This window comes from Capsicum annuum, chromosome 6, assembly GCF_002878395.1.
Source record: "Capsicum annuum cultivar UCD-10X-F1 chromosome 6, UCD10Xv1.1, whole genome shotgun sequence".
In the NCBI taxonomy this organism is placed as follows: Eukaryota; Viridiplantae; Streptophyta; class Magnoliopsida; order Solanales; family Solanaceae; genus Capsicum; species Capsicum annuum.
Window position 1 is genome coordinate 163,671,569 of NC_061116.1, and position 19,765 is coordinate 163,691,333.

Below are 19,765 nucleotides of genomic sequence, written 5' to 3' on the forward strand. Positions count from 1 at the left end.
TTAGTTAGTAGGTATAGTGTAATCATTTTTTCAGGAATTAGTCTAAGATTGTTTTTCATTTTATTTTCTCTGTGATCAAGTCTTGGCTTCATCTGTTATCCTAGAACATCCATGGATTTGAGCCCTCTACTGACACCACCTTTAGTGTTTACTTGTAATGATGCAATTCTTTCATGGCTCCCCCTGGGAATTTTTCGTTTGATTTAGCTCTTTATTTGCCCCCTTCTTTTGAGTCCCAATACCCAAATAATGTAAGGAAGACAAGAAAAAGATTACATTAGTCTTAACTGGTGAGTTTTTTGATATCAATAAAGCATATGTTCAAACATTGTTACAAACGGTTGCTCTTGCTCTACATGTCATAGTATATTTTTCTTCCCCGGGAAAAAAAACATGTCGTTTGGTAGAGTGTATTAGAAAAAATAACGCATGCATTAGTTAAGGTGTGCTACTAGTATTTGTTTGGTACATTTTTTAGCTTATGTATAACTAATGCTTGTATTAGTTATATATTCTATTGTGTATTAAGGTGTGTATTACTAATACAATCCATTTTCTATGTATTAGTAATGCAAAGGATTTCAATACATTTATTAACTTAGTAAATGACAAAATTACCCCTGAAATCTTCTCTGATCTTCTTCCTTGCTTTGCCTTTTTTAGCTTCATTTTTCTTGTTCTTCCTATTCTCTTGTTTTTTAATCAAAACTTTCGTCGACATCATTGTAGGAATATGAACAGAGGATGCCAATTTCATTGTACCATGGTTTGTCACCTTTCACTCGAATTAGGAATATGAACGCTGCCATGGCTTTTTTTTTTTTTTTTTAACTTTATTAATGTTAATGATTTTGCAGCCAAATACCTTCAACTAGACATAAGCTTTAGGATTTAGAAGAAGGGGATTTGCGTTATTCTTGTCTACAATTTTTGAATTTAGATGAAGAACTAGTTTCTACTGTTTTCTCCGTTTGAAAAGAAAGCATATAAAATTGAGAGTATTATTTTGTAAAAATTATATTTTTTACATTATTTTTAAATGAATATTGGATTTATGTAAATTCGTATGTATGTGTTACACATACATTACTCAGCACATGTACATAAGTTAGTTTTTCCATTACGTTATGTTATGTTAGTTTGATGCACTGAACATGCAATGTGTATATGAATAAAATATACATAAACTTCAATATGTTGTTAATACTCCGTTGTGTATTTCATGTACATCATATTTTCTGTGTATATGTGTATATTTTTTGAAGAGGTATTTAAGGTAATGGATATTAGGTATGTATATGGTGACATATACATCACTTCTGATATTTTGTTTGTTGTGTTTTTGAACCAATAATTTTCTCAATTTAATTTTATGTATATGATAGTAATATACATAAGTTTAGCATTTAATTTTACAACGCATGCTCATACTGACATATATATGTTTTGTTATTTTAGTGTTTTATATAGTTTGTGTTTTGTTATTTTGGTTTGATGCATTGAACATGCCATGTGTTTATGAATAATATATACATAAACTTCAATATGTTGGTAGATTACTACTGTGATGTGAACTGCATATACATAATGGATATCAGCTATGTATATGTTGACATATACATCACTGATGATATATTGTTTTTTGTGTTTTAGAATCAATACTTCTCACAAGTCAATTTTATGTATATGTTAGTAATATACATAAGTTTAGTGTTATTTTCATTTAAAAACACATGCTCACATATCATGTGTTCTTTCTTTCTCAATAGGGTATGAAATACAGGATAAGAAAGGTCCCTGTACATTTGTTGCATTTTGGTAGTTATTGCAATCGAAAATTTGGAGAAGAAATAAAAAATTATCTTGGTGAAGAAGTTGTAAATCTGTTTCGGCAAATAATTTTTGATTCATTCCTAGACTTCCCAAATTGTAATTATCAGGGTCAGTTATCCAAATGCTTACTCATACTTAAGATAGAACAAGACAATCCGGATAAAATACACGTTTGCCTGAAGGGAACCACACTCAAGTTTACTATTATTAAGTATGCCATTATATCCGGTCTTAAATGTTCAGAAAACATCGAGGAGCACCTCTTTTCTGTTACATCAAAGTCCACATTAATGATGAAGTATTTTCCAGGATCTAAGAGTTCTGTTAAAAGGAGTTTCTTTATAAAGCGTTTCAAGTTGGGCAACTTTGAAAACAATTTTGATGCTCTGAATATGTCAATAATTTACTCCATTCACACCTTTCTGTATTCACAAGTATATGATTCTACAATTAGCAAATTGAATTTTGTGATGGTTGAGAATGGTAGTTACGAACAATTTTCATGGGGGAAGAGTTCATTTGAAAAGCTTATTGCATTGTGGAGATAGGATTTTTTTATTGCGAAACAGTTATACTCGATGAGGGGGATGCTTCACGTGCTGAATGTTTGGATGTATGAATGTTGTTCTGAGGTAGACAGTATGATAGTCGAGCGGGTGGAAAGTGTAATTCCCTGAATTTTCAACTGGCAGGTGGTTGGAATCAAAGTTAAGTACGAGAAATTTATGGTTGGTATGTTCAGTAAGGTAAGTATGATGTATATTATTTCGATCTTAGTTTTAATTTTCAATGTGCTTACTTTAACAGACTGTTAATGTTGCTATTTTTTATTGTTTAACAGTTTGTATACAACAATATACGACCAACTCATGAAGAAGTACAAACTCTTGATTTGCAAATGATTGAGGGATTTCAATTAAAAGAAGCTGAAAGTGAATTTCCTTCAGAAATTGCTGCAGATTATTTCGATAAAAGACCTGCTTCGACGTATAGTCACAAGTGAACCTCGATATACAAGGTTTTGAGGAATTTAGTACGGTCCTTCCTACAGAAATTCTCAAGAAGGCAGGTTTGATTACTGATGCTTCAACATCTCATCTAACTAAGAAGCGAAAAATAGTCTGTTTTGATTCCACAACTGTCGAGGAGCAAGTTTGTCAAAAAACACCATCTTTTATTTCAACAAGAACTGTGCCAACCCAAAAAATAGCTTCTTCAGGTTCGGAGCGTGTTTATGCCAAAAAGAGAACTCCATCATCATCACTCAAGTCAATTTGTCAGGACAATTCTGATGAAAAGTAGGGATGATATAAAGTTATTTTTGCAATCTTATGTAAGTTCATTCATATCTAATAGTCAACTTTCTTCATCTTTTGACATGCTGATATACACAAAATTCAACTTTCATCAACATGCAGTCTTGTGTAAGTTAATTTTGACATACAGGTTGACACAAAAATCAACTTTCTTCATGATCTAGTATTCAAACAACATCAAGACTCAAATGAAAAAATGGATAAACAACATGCCGAACTCATTCAAATGTTGAAACACAACAATCAAAAAAATGAAAAGGTACACCAAAAATGATTTAAGTTACACAATTCATGATTTTGTATTTGTTTTTGCTTCAATTTTGTGCATTTATACATATTCTGAATTAGAATTGTATTACGTATTATTTAACTATTATTTGTACAATATTTTATAACATACATAAAATGCTTACTTTGTGTTATCTAATATACAAACAATATGGCATATATATTAACTATTTCTCATGGAGTTTATAGTAGCAATGGCATAGTAGCTGCCAATTATGTTATGTATATTAACTAATATACACAAATGTTTTAAGTTAAATACACAATATAATCATAAGTTATACTCATAAGTATGATGTGTAGTTTATAGCTATGTATATTACATACATTTTATGTTTGTAATATAATATACATAAATTATTACACTACTATATATAATATACCAACAACATGCTATGTATATTAACTATTTCTCATGGAATTGATAGTTGCATTGGCATATAACTAACAATAATGATAAGTATTTTAACTAATATACATAACTGCTTTATGTTAAGTCCACAATATAATCACAAGTTATACCATGTGTATTTTATAGCTATGTATATTACATTGCAATGATATAGTATCTGATATATCTACTACAACAAACTATAAAGGTTCATGTTTTGGATGGTTCAACTGTCGAAGAAAAATCAACACAAGCTCAAGTAGACGAGATGGATATCATGCAGAATATTGAAGGCATACAAAAAGGGGTACTTTTTTAAACATACATTATTATTAGATCAGGTTGGTGTTATCAAATTTTTTCTAAAGAATATATTATATTATTTCAACACATCAGCAAGAGGGAGAAGGAAAAATAGGAAATGTACCATCTAAAGAAGATGTTGAAGATATTGAAATCTTCAAAACCTTGAAAGAAAAGGGAAAAAAGATATTTACTCACAAGTGATAATTATACATACTTCGTTACATATATTACTTTTTCATTACTTCTTTAATTTTATGATTTTTATCCAGCTTAGAATTTGGTACAAATTGAATGTTGTTTAACAACAATTATATTTACGTTACAATGTATACGTATTGTATTATATGTATATTATTATAATATACAAATATGCAGCACAACACAAATTATGAAAGCAATTAACATAAAAAAAATAATTATTTTTTATTCGTAGATTTTCGACGAAACAGATAAATCAACAGGCGTATACTCTGCTGATGATTCAATGGATGGTCACTATTTTGATTAGAACCGCAATCCCATACAACAACAATCACAGGTTAACGATCTCAGAATTTAATGTTTACAATTAAAACATTGAACTGACGTAGTTATGTATATGTTTTACATTATGATTGGTAGGATGTCGAAGGATTCAGTGAGGATAATACTACTGCCAGCCTAGATGCTCTTGTAGAATTCATGGTAAATCACAATTTCGACAATACCAATGTTACAACATCTACTACTATACATGTCCATAATGATCACATGGTAAATAAATGAAGTCATTCTTTTTCAGCCATAGATCAAATATGTAAGAAATGTATTATTTTTTTACTTACAGTTAAATCAAAATAATGATCTACTTTTGTATATATTTTGTGTAATATTTTCAAGGATGTTGAAGGAGTTAGTGCTGATATTGGGTCTGCCACATTGAAATATCTAATCGCAGCTGTGAAAAATCAGAAACCTGATAATAATAATGTTGGAACATTTAATATGCAGGTAACTTCACCAAATATTTTTTTCGCCCTGCATGTCTTAATTTTCACACATGATACTACTTCTATGTGCACGTTAAACCAAATCTAACAATACATACTTTAAATTTAATCTTAGGTTGATTATTCGAGTACACTTTCTGAATCGGCTCTAGTCGAGTTAGATACGATATTGAAAGTTATTGCAGCACCAGTTAATGACGTTCCTATAGAAGTAGTTCCACAGGCAGGACCAGTTGTGAACCAACACAACATCTCTGATAGTCAGCTTCCTCTTGATTTTTCTGATGCTGTTGTCGCGGCTCATCAAGCTGCGAAAATCTCTGCTAAGGTTGCTAAGAGAATCAGGACGAGATCCAAAGTTTTCAAGTCTCCATACACATCACAGTATGCTTCTGGCTCTAAAGCAATTGAGGATCAGATCGAAGAACAGAAACAACAATTCGCTTTTGATGATTTCCTAATATCTGACACTATGCCAAGCAGTGTATTGAAGAGTTCAAACAGTGGGTGGAGGAAGGATTATTGAAGTTTCATGCTAAAAAGTAAGTTTTTATCGATATTAAAATTAATTATTTCACTCAATGAATGTACTACATTTTTTTTATAATATCAAATTTAATTTTTTTTTATAGAAAATATGATGATGATCACTACAAAGCAAAATCATCTTCTCTAGGAGTTCATGAAATTGATTTTGTGGTTGCTCATGCACGGATAAAAAATTGGTTTTACTTGATGTCTCAAAAGAACACGTGTTGGAACGATGGGGTATTTAAACTTTTTAATTTGATAATTATTCGTTTTTACTTGTTTTGTTATGTTGTATACATACATGCATTGTATATATGTATTAACCTACTTCGGAGATTTTCTATATGTTCAATAAGTTTTAAATAAACTATGTTTCTCTTAAACTAATACTTCAATTTCTATACATCATGTTTTTGCATTGTATATGTGTTCATTTTATATATGACCAGTTTAGGCATTTGACAACACCTACATATACGTTATAATATACATCACTGTTGATTTTTGTGTCATGTTTGTTCTAGTATCCTCACATCACACAAAAAAAATTTGTGTATATGTTAACAAATTCATCACTACTAAAATAGATGGACATCATCTATGTATATTATAACCTATATGTTAACTCAATTATAACACAACAACATATGTATATGTCTACCTTAATATATGTATTAGATTGCTAATGGCTATGTATGTTAATAATTGATAATCAGTATGTATATTAAATAATATACATCACTAAATGTATGTAGTTATGAACTTTCTTGCATACTCAGATTTCATCATATTTTATGTATATGCATTTATTATCTAGATGTATGTCTACAAACACTATTCTTAAAAGTATGTGATTTTTATTATATAGGACATAATTCGTTTCATTTTTTTCTCCTCTTTTGTAGCATATTGATGTCATTTTCTATCATTTGCGGAAGAAATCAAAATTAAGGAGCGATCAAGATTACAGGTTCACAACAACCAACTGTTTTTTCAAGAACTAAATTGAAAAGACATACTCCAGATACTATGAAGACGATACAGATACAGTCCTGACTACACAACAAGATTATGCTGAATCTGTTCGCGTTGCTCTAATTGAAGAGGCAACAACACATATAATCAAGGGATAGTTTACCATAGCACCAAGTTGATGAGGTGTATGTTCCTATCAACTGCAATGAGAATTTTCACTGGGTGTTAGCTGTTATTGCCCTGAAGAATAGACGCATACGCGTCTATGATTTGCTGTCCAGGCGAAGGAATAAGAAATCAATTACTGAGATTCAAAAGTTGGCTAAGATTCTGCCAACTTACCTCTCTGACAATAAATTTTATGATGAAATATCTCGTACAGATTGGCCTAATCTTGAAACATATAGGGATAAGATTACTCAGACGACACAAATTCTGAATGAACATTTCTTTGACGTTGAGTATTTTCAACATATTATGCAACAAGAATGCGACAGTGTATAAGTATACTTATATATTCTTTTTATTTTCAATATTATTGTACATGTATTAATGTATTTGTATTTTTCATTGCTAGTAAGTATTACGTAATAACTTCTATTATTTTTTGTATTATGACAAGGATTGTGGAGTCTTTGTTGTTGGTTATGCAGAATACCTAAGTGAAGAAATGAACGTGCCTTCTGATGGTTTTGAAGAAGAATACCATAGAATGCGTTACGCCATATTACTTCAAAAATATGGTATTCAAAAAGCAAAGAAAGGCTATGTTAATGAAAATGATGACCCTCCAAGACCAAAGTCAAGAATTATACAAATTTCAGATGATAATGCAATAGTTTACATTGAGTAGTCTTACTGAAGAATATTGTTAAGATTTTTAATGTATTCTGCTGAAATTTGCTAGGAATTTTTAAAGTTTTAATTATTTTAGTTTTTTTGTAAGGCAGAATACAATGTTTTTTTTAATGCAATGTTTTTTTTTAATGAATATGATGAAGTTTTTGTTTGACATATGTATTTTTTAGCAATGACGAATGTAGTTTTTTATGAATGTTGCATATGACAACATTTACATATATTTTTGATTGTTATGTGAGTATGTATTTTCATATACATTGTAAACAATAAAAGTTAATACTGTATATTGTAAAATATACATAATTGTAATGTGTGTATATGTTTTAATATACACAAAACGTCCTAATTTTAATCTGTGTATATATTATAATATACATATTACATTATATAACTAACTAATAAATGCTGAAAAAATACATAAGTGTACATTTAATTGGAAAAAAAAATATATTAAAGAAGTAAGTTAATTCAGCGCTATATGTAAAACTCATGATATTTGTTTTTAAAATTTTTTGTTTACAACTATATGTTTACATTTACAACTCAGATGTTATATAACAGAGGTATGTATATTAAATTATCTACATTAATTAATATATAACATACATAAAACATATATCTGAGTTAAAGGCTATAAATACAATTTATGTATGTTATATAATATACATAATTGTATCACCTACTGGTTTTCAACGTTATTTCATTTCTCTTCGTACGTATATCAAAACAATAAGTTAATTCAACATTATACAGTAAACACATAACAGTTGATTTTCAAAATTTAGTTTTTAAAAAAATTAAACAAACACATCAAAATTTTTAAATTGAAGCTATGTACGTTTTATGTTATACAGGTTACCATTGTTTGGTAATATACACAACTGTGTTACTCTAGAATATTTCAAAGCACTTATGAAAATACACTAGCGTATACATAAAAATCACAAATCAGAAAAATAAATTAACACTAAAATTAAATCAAAATAAACAATAATTTATTTAAAAGAAAAAAAAACACGAAAATAAATCAGTTATACTCTTCAAGAGTATAGTAAAACAATAAACTAGTTCTCCTTTGGAAAAAAACTACATGAACGCCTATTGTGCCCTTCATGGCCGCATCGTCCACAACGATTTGTGCTTGAAGAAAGTATTTCACTTGATTTCTTCTTCCTCCCCTTCTTCGGTTTACCTGGAAGTCTTTTGTATAACGGTGGCAACACTTCTTCTTCATCTACATTGTTGGGAACATCACAATCTTTCTTGTCTAGCATTGGAATGATTGAAACCTCATATGTCTTGACCAATGTGTTTGGCTTGTAGTATTCTGAACAATAATCTTCAAAATCTTTTACATGTTTAGACTTCAATACAGCTATAGCATGAATACAAGGGATTTGATCTATTTGAAACCTCGCACAGTTGCATGAGCCATTTTCTAAATCAACAATGTATCTTCTTCCAGATTCATAAATCGAATATATATATGTTGAAGAAGCCTTTACCTAAACAATAAATAACAAAATTCCTACCAAATATTTTTTACTGAAAATATAAATTTAAATACACTTATTTTCAGTCAAACAAATAATACATATAAATACACATTTCAAAAAGTTAAAGCTTATACATACCGTCATTCTCAAAGCTTTCACACCGTTGAGAGTAAGAATTTCTTCAAATCAACGACCCAAAGTGGTACTTGTATAAGAAGCTATTTCACTGTTCTTATAGTTCCAAGAACCAAATAATATTCGAACTTCTTCTAAGAATCCATATATTGGCAATCCCCGGGCCTCTACCAAACAACCATTAATACACTCAATAATATTCGAGGTCATCATCCGACCTCTATTTACCGGTGAATGACATCTACTCCACTTTTCATATCCAGCTTCTTGTAAATATTTTTTCACTCTCGGATCAACTTTTTCAATCTTTGCCATCAAATATTCAAAATCATCTTTCCTATAAGCTTTAGCCATTGAATAAAATAAATCACTGATACTTTCTTTGCTCTTACGAAAGTAACTACAAATATTTTTTCAAAGATGCCATATACATGCAAGATGTGGGACATTTGGATATACGACACTGACAGCTTTTATAATACTTTCGTTCCTATCAGAAACAACAGACATGTTTTCGTGTTCACCGAATGCAGCTTTGAACTGATTGAAAATTCATGTCCATGAATTATCATTCTCAGTATCCACAACCCCATACGCAAGTGGTAATATGTATTCTAAATTAAGTAAAAACTTTATTAGCAGAAGAACAACAAGATTTTTTTAAAGCCTACTGGACAAAATTTTTATATGTCTTAACATATACATAGATGTATATGTTAACATATACATAGTTAACATATGCTATTAGAATATACATAACTACATACGTGATAATAAATATAATTTTTACTTTTTTTTTAAATACAAAAGAAAAATTAATGAATTTTTTTCAATAACTTAAAAAAAAAATTAAATATGAAATACAATGAATGTTTAAAAAAAATCAGGGATTTATGATTTTTCACATACCTGCACCATCAAGAGTACTTGCTGACACAAAAGTGCCTTGATATGGTCCACTTAAATGTACACCATCAACAACAACAACAGGCATGCAATACTCAAAATCCCTTATCATGGGATGCGATGCTATAAACAAATACATGAACCGATTATCCCATGATTTGTGCATTGCAACGTGCGAATTAGGATATACATTTTTTAACATATAAATGTATCTCGGCATCTGTCTATAACCATCCGCAAGTCCGCCCCTCAGCAAGGCGATGGCGCGCTCCTTCACACGTCATGCTTTCATATAATTTATATCCACACCATATACAACTTTCATTTCTTCAATGATGTCTCCCGATGTGTTCCTTCTCTTATAGTTAACTAGTTTTGGAGCTGTGAATTCACATACAAAAGAAATTGTCGTCAAAATATTCTGCAGTACCCTATCTCTCAAATTGCATGTATGTTCTGGATTAAATTTTCGAATCATAAAAACATCTGTTTTTTGTAACGAGATGCTTCCAACTTCCACGCACATTTCTCATTGTAACAGAGGAGTACATAGCTGAAATATAAAAAGCACTATTCAAATGATTATATTTTGCATCATTTCATAAGTTTTAACGATTTAATTGTTACAAATCCATTATAATACAACATAGACATGCATAATATTTCATCAAAGAAAGCTATATACAATCTAATAATTCACATAATAAACTTTAAAGACGAAGAATGTAAATTATGGATTAAATAACACATCTACTGACATGTTACCAATTATGTATATGTTTACACATACATAATTACTTATGCATATGTTTTAATATACATAACATATTTCCCTTACCAAAACTGATAATATAAGCAATTAAAATCATAGACATAGCAACTTATATGTATATTAAATCAAGCACCACAGAAATATTAATAACGAAGAAAATGGTAACCAGTTTTGTCGTATGTATCCGATGGCTTTTCAGAAAAAAAAAAATTGTAAATTGAAATTCATTACCTCATATAAACATAAATAACTTCAACATACTAACAAACAGATATTGCAAAGGTCACACTGATAATTTGTATTTTGATTTTAGTTTTAGCACAAAAAAATACACATGTTCATGCAACTATATGTAACATTTTAATTAAAAACAAATAATATAAAACATTCAATGATTTCATATATCATACTGCTTAGTATAAAAAAGATACGATTTCACCTTTTTTTGTCTGATCGTTTTGCTCTAACATTGAATCCGTTAGTCACCTTATATTTCGACATCATTGAAACAAGCGTATTTTTAGCCTTATACATCTGTTTCACATTTACATCAATGCTCTTGCTATCACATATCAAATTATCTTCAATCTCTGGTACATACAAAGCATACTCATTTTGTGTCTCAGCAACAGATAAAGCCAAAGCATCAGATTCAACACCTTCCAGGAAATTCACAGCTCCTGTTTCCCTATCGAACAATATGTCATCTTCACATTTTTCTGTTGTTGAAATACATACCGGATACATCATGAACGCCGATTGATTTTTTTTCAACTCGACATACAATCGTACGTTATTATCGCTACGGATATGAAAAGGTGAATCATTCTCGTCAACAACATAACTTACATCAATATTTTTTCAAGTTTCGTCAATGTTTAGTTCATCAGTAATCAACGAAATTAACCTCAAATAATTTACTGATTCTGCAACAACAATCCCTTCACTTTTATAATCCACATATTCTGTTTGAGATCACCATTTACCCGAGTACCTTAAAAGAATAGCATTATTCATCTTCAATAATTGGAAATAATTTGCTTTCTTCAGTAAACAACAAAAAACAAAGATGGAATTTGATTTTTGATTTATGCTTTTGCTTCAGATTTGCGTTTTTAGGTATTTGTGATTTTTAAAATTTGAAATTCCGTTTATGAAATATGATTTATGGGATGCAGTAATCCACGTATTAAATTAGTTGCGCCATTTACGTTAATGAATGTTGAATATCCGTTACTCCCTGTTTTCTAGGACTCTAGCAGATTACAATATATTACTTGTTATGTATATGCCTTTTAAAGAATGTATATTAAACGGAAGAGAGACTAAACTAATTAAAAAAAATGAGATGGGATGTAATTACTTCTAAAATGTACCATCTTTTGCACCAACTAATTTCACAGTCATAAATTTTTTCAAGAATTTCGCCCACAATCTGACGTTGATGGTAGTATACCTGTACCTTTTGCTTACGGATATACCTGAGCATATGTGAATAAATTTTCTACTGTTTTTTGTTTCTGAGGGAATATGAACCTGATCTACAGGGTTTGCATCCACTTTATTGACTACTAGTTGAAATGCTTGTGGTAAACTAGTGTTAAAAGACTAAATAATTGTTTTTCTTCTTGGGATAGAAGCTAGGAGAGCCAATTTTATCCCCCAGCTTAGCGTAACCGTATCGGATTGTGTCGGTGTAAATCCACCGTGGTTTCTCGAAAGCATTATACTGAGATGACATCTAATATAATTTACTTATTGGCACCACCCAGACGGCCGGCTTAGGATATAATCTAATCCGCAGATAGGAAGTTTTGGTGGACATGCTGATGTTAAACTTATTGCGTTTAATTCATCGTATGCACAAAAATGGAGATAGTCCATCAACGTTAATCTGTCATATTATTTTTCACTAGAATTTTAGGGCAAGTAAGTTGTAAGTGAACAGCCCTTTCAGGATAAGAGACCGGCATGTTGGAGGATTAGAAACTGCTGATGTCCCGGTTTGCTCTCTCTCAGTCTCTCTCTCTCGAGCACCATTTGTAGGTGCTTTGTGGAGGGCCCTTTGTCTATGCAAACATATGATATTGTGGTGGAGTACAAGTCCTTGGACTAATTCAATAGTACCAGTTGTAGATGCTTCGGCTTACAATCCTGGGTAAAAATGGATTGATCAGATTTTCGTCCTCGATAGCCAGCGAGATTGGTTGGAAAGCCCAGTATGCGCTAGAAGGAGGTTCCGGAAAGGATGGGGCAACTACTCTCCTATCAGGCAGGCGGAGCTAGGGTACCGCAAGAGGGTTTGGATCGTCAAAAACTTCCATTGTATATACAAAGGCCATACCTACTTTTTTGTATACATAATAGGAAGTTGACTCACCTCAGATTCTTTGTATGTTTACTTTTTATGCCACCACAGGAAGCACCTTAGATTATACGTGCAGCCTTTCTCCTTGCACTTAATCCATGTGGGATGGAGGAAAGACACATAAGACAACCATGGATTTCGGCCCTTTAAAAAAAAAAAGACGTGCCTGTCTTGACCCTTTTTTCCTCTTACACATTGGAACGGACAAGAGCAATACCACGCCACACCACACTCCACACCTTGAGTAGAATGAGTAAAATACAAGAACAAGAACGTAACCTCGTACAGTAAAGTCAATCTACTGGCACATTCTTGCTAGATCTGGATCCAAAAAACACACACTGAAAGATCCCGCAATTAGATGATATCCAAATGATGCAGAGAGCAACCTTCTTGAAAAGCCACAAGTGCTTCATCCCCTACTCTGGTAATCAAACGGAGGTTAATAACTTTCTTAGAGCCAATAACGCTGTACTAAATTAGCAAGCTTTGGATCAAAAAAACAGTTCACGGTATCTGCCATGGGAGATGTAACCAGTCAACATAACACATTAAAAGAGAAATTGCAAAAGCAAGGAACCATCTAGATATATTTTTTTGCTGCAGTATACAAAATTTTTCATTGGACTCGGGGACAGGAAACATTAAAGCAGCAGATGAATATTGTGCATAGACGATTTCATCTTCATCCGAACAAGCCACCTCTTAAAGCATCAGAGGCCAAAAGGAGCACAGATCTCAAGGTACACCACGTATAAATCCATAAGACAGCATGAGACGAAAATAATGCAAGAAAGGAAGAGGTTGTCTGACAGTTGTTTTATCAGCACTAAACTTGATGATTGGAAACAAATTTAAAATTAGAAGGTAGTGAGAAAGAGAAAATCATGTACCTATAAAAAAAGAATCGAAGGCTGAGGTCTGTTAGATATTTAGATTATCAAAGTTTCCTTTAGGTTCAGTCGAAGAGATCGTTCAGTCGAAGAGATCGAAACAGAGTCATGAATTCAGCCATTCAAATGGTATCCCCTAAGATTGACCTATTTTCCAAATAAGTTGAACCTCAGCACCACATTCTGAATTGAATACTCCAGTGAAAGCAAATTCTCTGTCCGCACCTCATCATTGAGAGGAAGAATCGCTATCTATCGATTCATTTTTGTATAAACAAATGTGGTTCCATGGACTGGTCAATTGCACACCACAAAGCTATAATTCTCTTATTTCAAACACTATCAAATTAGATGAAAGAACCAGTACAATCAAATAAAACAATTGAGTTTCGGTCATGAAGTGCAAAGAATACAGCACAAGCCAGATTTCACTAACAAAAGAAATCACATCATTTAGGGACAATTAACAGCTGAAAGTAAAACTGCTTTCCACATCCGATACACCTCTTCAAGAAACCCAATTTCACAGCTAAAGTAGTTCTCAAAGAAAAAAATTATAACAATAAAGTCCTGTCTAAAAGATTCACCATATGATGGGCAATTACAAGTAAAATAATTGAATGACATCGTTAACCCAAAATGTAATGGATAGATGTTAGTTTTAGATTAAACTCTATCCCAGCCTTAGTGAATACCTGGTACTTGTTGCTGGTGGGAGATTGGCAGGTATCCCATGGAATTAGTCGAAGTGCACGAAAGCTGGCCTGCAAACCACAGTTATCAAAAGAAAAAAAAAAATTGGTCCGCAACTCAAAACACAGAATTGCATACTATTTTAAATTCATTAAGCAGTAAGTTCAATGTTTCGAAAGCTTGAGATGCTTGAAAGAACATTACCAACAAAAATGATCCATCTCAAAGAAAAAGAAAACATCAAGAACTAGTGAAGCCAACAAACGGATCTATAGAGAAACAGAGACTTCCACTTAGAAAAATCTGATAAGAGTTCTCTAGTTGCTTAAGGATTCTAAAGAGAGACGAGGAAGAACACATTTCACAAAAAAAATATTTCTAGTAAGTTATGATATTATGATTGATCGGAAAGAAGGAATGTAGGGGGAAGAAGATGTTACATTTAGTGTGACGTTAGGTCTCCCATTGTCTACTCAAATCCTTTGAATGCTGTGATGATAACCTAAAGAGAGGAGAGGATATTTGTGATGTATTCAGTAAACCATATCAGTTATAAGGTCAATATTGAGCTGTTGCAGTTCTATTATTCAGAAGAAGAGAATGGCATAGAAAATATAAGAGGGAATAAAATAAAAAGGGAGTGATCCTGAGAACTTGAGCTTGCACAAGTAAATGAGAATGGCCTCTCTAATTTATGGGAGGAAGGTGTTCAGATATCCTGATATGACTGTAAAATGATTGAACCTAAACTCCAAACTACATGCAACTTTTTCCTTTTTCTTTATTTTGGATGGCCGTGGTGTCCAGGCCAGCTTCGTGCACCTCGACTAATTCCACGAGATACCTGTCACCTCCCACCGCAACTTTTTCCTTTTCTCCAGAGTAATACTTGTCAACTTGTCAACTGAATCATCCACCCCATCCACCCGAATTCAAAAAAGAGAAAATGAAAAACAGGAAAATAAGTCTCAGAACATTAGGAAAAAAAAAACAAATCACTCAGTAAATTATACCAGTTTTGTGAATGAAATCCATGGGAACAAAGTCTGGACAAAATACTGCCACCAGATGTCTCTTTGGTTGGAAGGCTGGTCCTTGCCAACAGTGTATTAGTAGTTAGATGCATTGCTGATATATGTGGTGTGATTGGTCCGAATTAGGATGAAGGAGAAAAAAGGTCAGATGAATTAGAAGGCACAAGGAAACATTCAAAGAAAGGTATTTCATTTGGTTAGCTCAGACAATGAAATCAAGGACACAAAAAAGGTGGTTAGTTTGGGCATAAAAAATCTTAATGCAAAATGAGTATTTACTAATCAAATAGTTGTGGAGGTATTTAGGTGAGGAAGAAGAATTGTGGAGGAATGAACAAGAAAACCACGGAATAATGAACATATGGAGCACATCAATGAAATGGAACCACATAAAGAGGTCAATGGCAAAAGTTCATAAAGCATCAGCTTAAAGTATGGTAAAATAATTTCCTCCTGGACTAATACATGGAAAGGGAATACTCCACCTAAGGAACAATTGCCAGACTTCTTCCAGATGATGTAAAACACTGAACCAAGATGTTCATTATTCCACAAAAGCATGATGGAAACTAAGTATGAGGAGAAAGCTAAATGATTGGGAAATTTAAAGGTTGAACACTTTCCTTTTATTTATTTTTTCTAATTGCAGGTATGCCAGGGAAGGGATGGTACAAATAGAGTCATTTGGACACCAGACAGAAAGGTATATTTTCTGTTAAATCTTGTTGCAGGGACTTAAAGGCAGGAATCAAACATAGCTAGAGATGGCATTGGAAGCAGATTTCACATGTTCCTCCCAAGGTAGATTGTCCTCGGGGGCAGCACACAAGGCTGGTTAAAACTAAAGATAAACTCATGCAATAGGTGCTACCTTTGAGAGAAAGAGATGAAAAACAACTATTACATTTTTCTATGCTGCAATAATACCCCTGCATCTATGGCAATAATCTTTAAGCTGAAGTGGACAACACCAGGAACTTACCGGAAGTTTTCCTTTTTTTTAAAGGAATGGCAACACTGTATTCATCAGCATTAAGGAAATGCTGGGCACCATTACAGTTCCGAAGAGTAAAAAGAAGAGAATTTGTTCTTGTAACAAGATTGCGACAATGATTCCAAAAACTCTAGTAATGATTCAGTATCCTCGACATAGTTTTCTTACACCAAAAATACGAAGACTGAATACAAATCATCTTAATTCTCTGCATAGAGCTGCTTCTGTTTTCAAAACACCTTGCATTTCTCTCTCTTTATGCAGTCAACAATATACAAACTGGGATAGATTTCCACCACTTCTTCTCCCTTCCCCTACCTCCTACATTGCTCCAGTAATCCATAGCTTCAAGTGAAGACTATGGCACGACAATTTGAGGCCAATCATACTCAAAAAGAACTGTCACAACAGACCAGTCACTTACAATGGAAAAGTATACGATAATTATTCTCTACATGCTTCCTAAAAGTAAATGATAATTATTTTCTACATTCTCCTGACATAGGAAGCATCTTGAGCTTAACAGGATTCCCCTCCTTTGCAGATTTCCACAAGTTAAGCATGGTTTTCTGACCAGCAACCATGAGAAACAAATCACTTTGAACGAACATTGACTCTCCAAATGTTCTTGCAAGGTCAGCATGTATTTTGTTGCTTAGTAGAGCTTAACAAGTAGTATGCTGAATTAACTGTGTAGCCCTTCTTACATTATTGTTTCAAATCATGTAATCTTCAGTATTGGTTGTACCCTTAAAGATGAATTTTGTAAGTCTTACAGCCTCCTAATCATTCAATAATCTCAAAAACAAAAGGGCTTCCAGGAGTTTCCACTCATTTGGAACGGAACAGGCATCAACAAGACACAAAGAGGGACACGAACTACAACTCCAACAGGCATTTGGGTGGACAACACGGAAGGAAAGGAAGGCCTCAAATGTTGATGTACATTACAAAATCTTACATGAACGTACAAGTTACAATCATACCCAAGCTTGTAAACATTAAGATATACAAGCTTCTGGTAAGTAAAAAAAAAATAAATCCAAATATGGAAGAAAACCACAATAAACGACTAACTTGTCCATAAAGATGTCAAAACTTTAAAGAGCCAACAAACACCGAACATCTTGCAGAGCATCATTTGAATTGTAGCTTCAGAACCTTAACCGAGGGCATCCTTGAAAAACATTAAGTACACCTTAGTCAATAAATAAACTCTAAACCTAATGACAAGGAAACCAACAAGCTACAATGAGATTCCTCGGCTATACATGTCTTCTTTTGACAGGCACGAAGTTTTTAAGAAGTAAGGAATACTTTTGAATCTTGAGATTGAGTGGATGTTGGGAGTTAAACAGATTAAATCGGAAATAAGACAAACAAATTGAAAAAAATAGAGTAACAAAAACAATATTACATGGAGAAGGGGGCAAATTCACCACACACTATGCGCAGGGGCATAGCCTCTTGGTATGCTGATGCGAACCGTCACAAGATAGCATGTTTACTTGCGAAGTGTACAAGCAGGCTCCAGGGTTGAGATCTCTGGGAGCATCATCAACTACTTCAGCAGGTTGATCAGCTCCAACACTTGACAAACAACCACCTTTACAGCTCAAATACTTATGCATCATTTCGCACTGATTAAGCAACTGAAACTTATTAGGAACACATGATTGACCACTCGATTTGCATACCGTATCACACGATTCACCTCTTGTTCCTATCACAATATTTATACCAGCCAATCTCACTTCAGTTTGTACATTAGAATCACTAGATGAAGAATTAAACGGTATAGAAAAACAATGATGAAATTCACTTAAATATGCGTTTTCATGAACCACACTTTCCGAATTGTGCCGACATCTTCCCGTACAAAAATCGAAAACACTAGAATACGTCCCTGCTGTTATCGGCTTAGATATTTTCACATTTAGTGCTAGATTTTTTTGTGTCCTCGACGGATTCAAACAGCAAGAGACACAAAACTCGTAGGAATTGCAGCATTGTGAGACGAGATTACAACCGTGACATGAATAGCGATCCAGTTTTCCGCGGCAACAGCGAGACTGTGGATCGATAGAGAGTGCGTCGCAGACTTGGCCCATGTCATCGGCAATTAAGTATCGCCCTTGAACGGTAGTTCTACAGGTATTTGTGTCTTGAAGACTTATATCTTTTCTGATGGAAGAAACTGGAGAAGAAAATTGAAGTAGGAAGAGTAGAAATAGGCAGAAGGATGATGATATCAATTTGCTGTGATTGATATTGAATGCAGATTTTGACATTTTTGGATGGAAATTGAAAGTGTCTGCTACGATCTTTCAAATTGTGTCCACTCGGGTTGGCGTTGCGTTACAGAACCCGCTGAAAGACCTCCATCAATTGGGAGAAAAATAAGCCAGAAGGCCTGGCAAGTTTCCAATTAAAAAAAAGATAAGTGGGTTCCACAAACTTGTCAATCAAAAAAATTAAGTACAACTGAGATATTTGTGGGACAACTATGTTCGCATAGTTATTAAACAACTTCTCTCAGTTGTCGAACAACTAAGCCTAGTTGTTCAACAATTAAGTGCAGTTGTAGGACAACTATGCCTAGTTGTTGAATAATTTTTGTAGTTGTTGAACAACTTTGGTAGTTGTTGAACAACTTTGCAAAGTTGTCGAACAATTACCAAAATTGTTCTACAACTGAGACAAGTTATTCGAATGGAAAAACTTAAAAAAAAAACTCAAAAAAAAATTGTCTCTCCCAATTAATTTAAAAAACTTGGAGGACTCCTACTTAATTGGACAACTTATTTGTCCTTTTTAATCCAAAAGTTCCATCAATTGGAAGGAATTAGCCTGTACCGTCCTAAAAATAAAATTATTAAGTTACTATCTTTTTCTCAATTTCAATTTACGAAGACTAATGAAGCATTATAGAAAGAAAAAAAACTTACATATGTTGTTCGATTTATAAAAGGCCTACGATAGAA

General features: G+C 32.7%; 1 protein-coding gene and 1 pseudogene across 10 annotated transcripts; both read right to left on the reverse strand.

The window, feature by feature from the left end:
• Window positions 1–8,554: 8,554 nt before the first annotated feature.
• Window positions 8,555–9,475, reverse strand: LOC107874128 (annotated as a pseudogene).
• A 2,601-nt stretch (window positions 9,476–12,076) lies between these two features.
• Window positions 12,077–19,244, reverse strand: LOC107873075. 10 transcript variants are annotated; one of them, XR_007057242.1, is made up of 4 exons: window positions 18,199–19,186; window positions 17,859–17,958; window positions 14,756–14,824; window positions 12,077–13,591 (listed from the first exon to the last, which is right to left on the reverse strand). XR_007057242.1 is itself a non-coding variant. In XM_016719796.2 (2 exons), exon 1 carries the CDS (start codon window positions 19,070–19,072, stop codon window positions 18,227–18,229), a length of 846 nt encoding a protein of 281 aa, XP_016575282.2. In that variant the 5' UTR covers window positions 19,073–19,244; the 3' UTR covers window positions 14,448–14,824; window positions 18,199–18,226. The 10 variants fall into 10 exon arrangements, 2 of the variants coding, with proteins under 2 accessions (XP_016575282.2, XP_016575284.2); XR_001675094.2 differs by lacking the exon at window positions 12,077–13,591 and adding an exon at window positions 15,194–15,255 and having other exon boundaries at window positions 14,448–14,819; XR_001675091.2 differs by lacking the exon at window positions 12,077–13,591 and adding an exon at window positions 15,194–15,255 and having other exon boundaries at window positions 14,448–14,824.
• Between the last annotated feature and the right edge of the window lie 521 nt (window positions 19,245–19,765).

Excerpts from the sequence above, each read along its gene's own strand:
- LOC107873075 (XM_016719796.2), bottom strand. The coding sequence starts at position 19,072 with ATGTCAAAATCTGCATTCAATATCAATCACAGCAAATTGATATCATCA.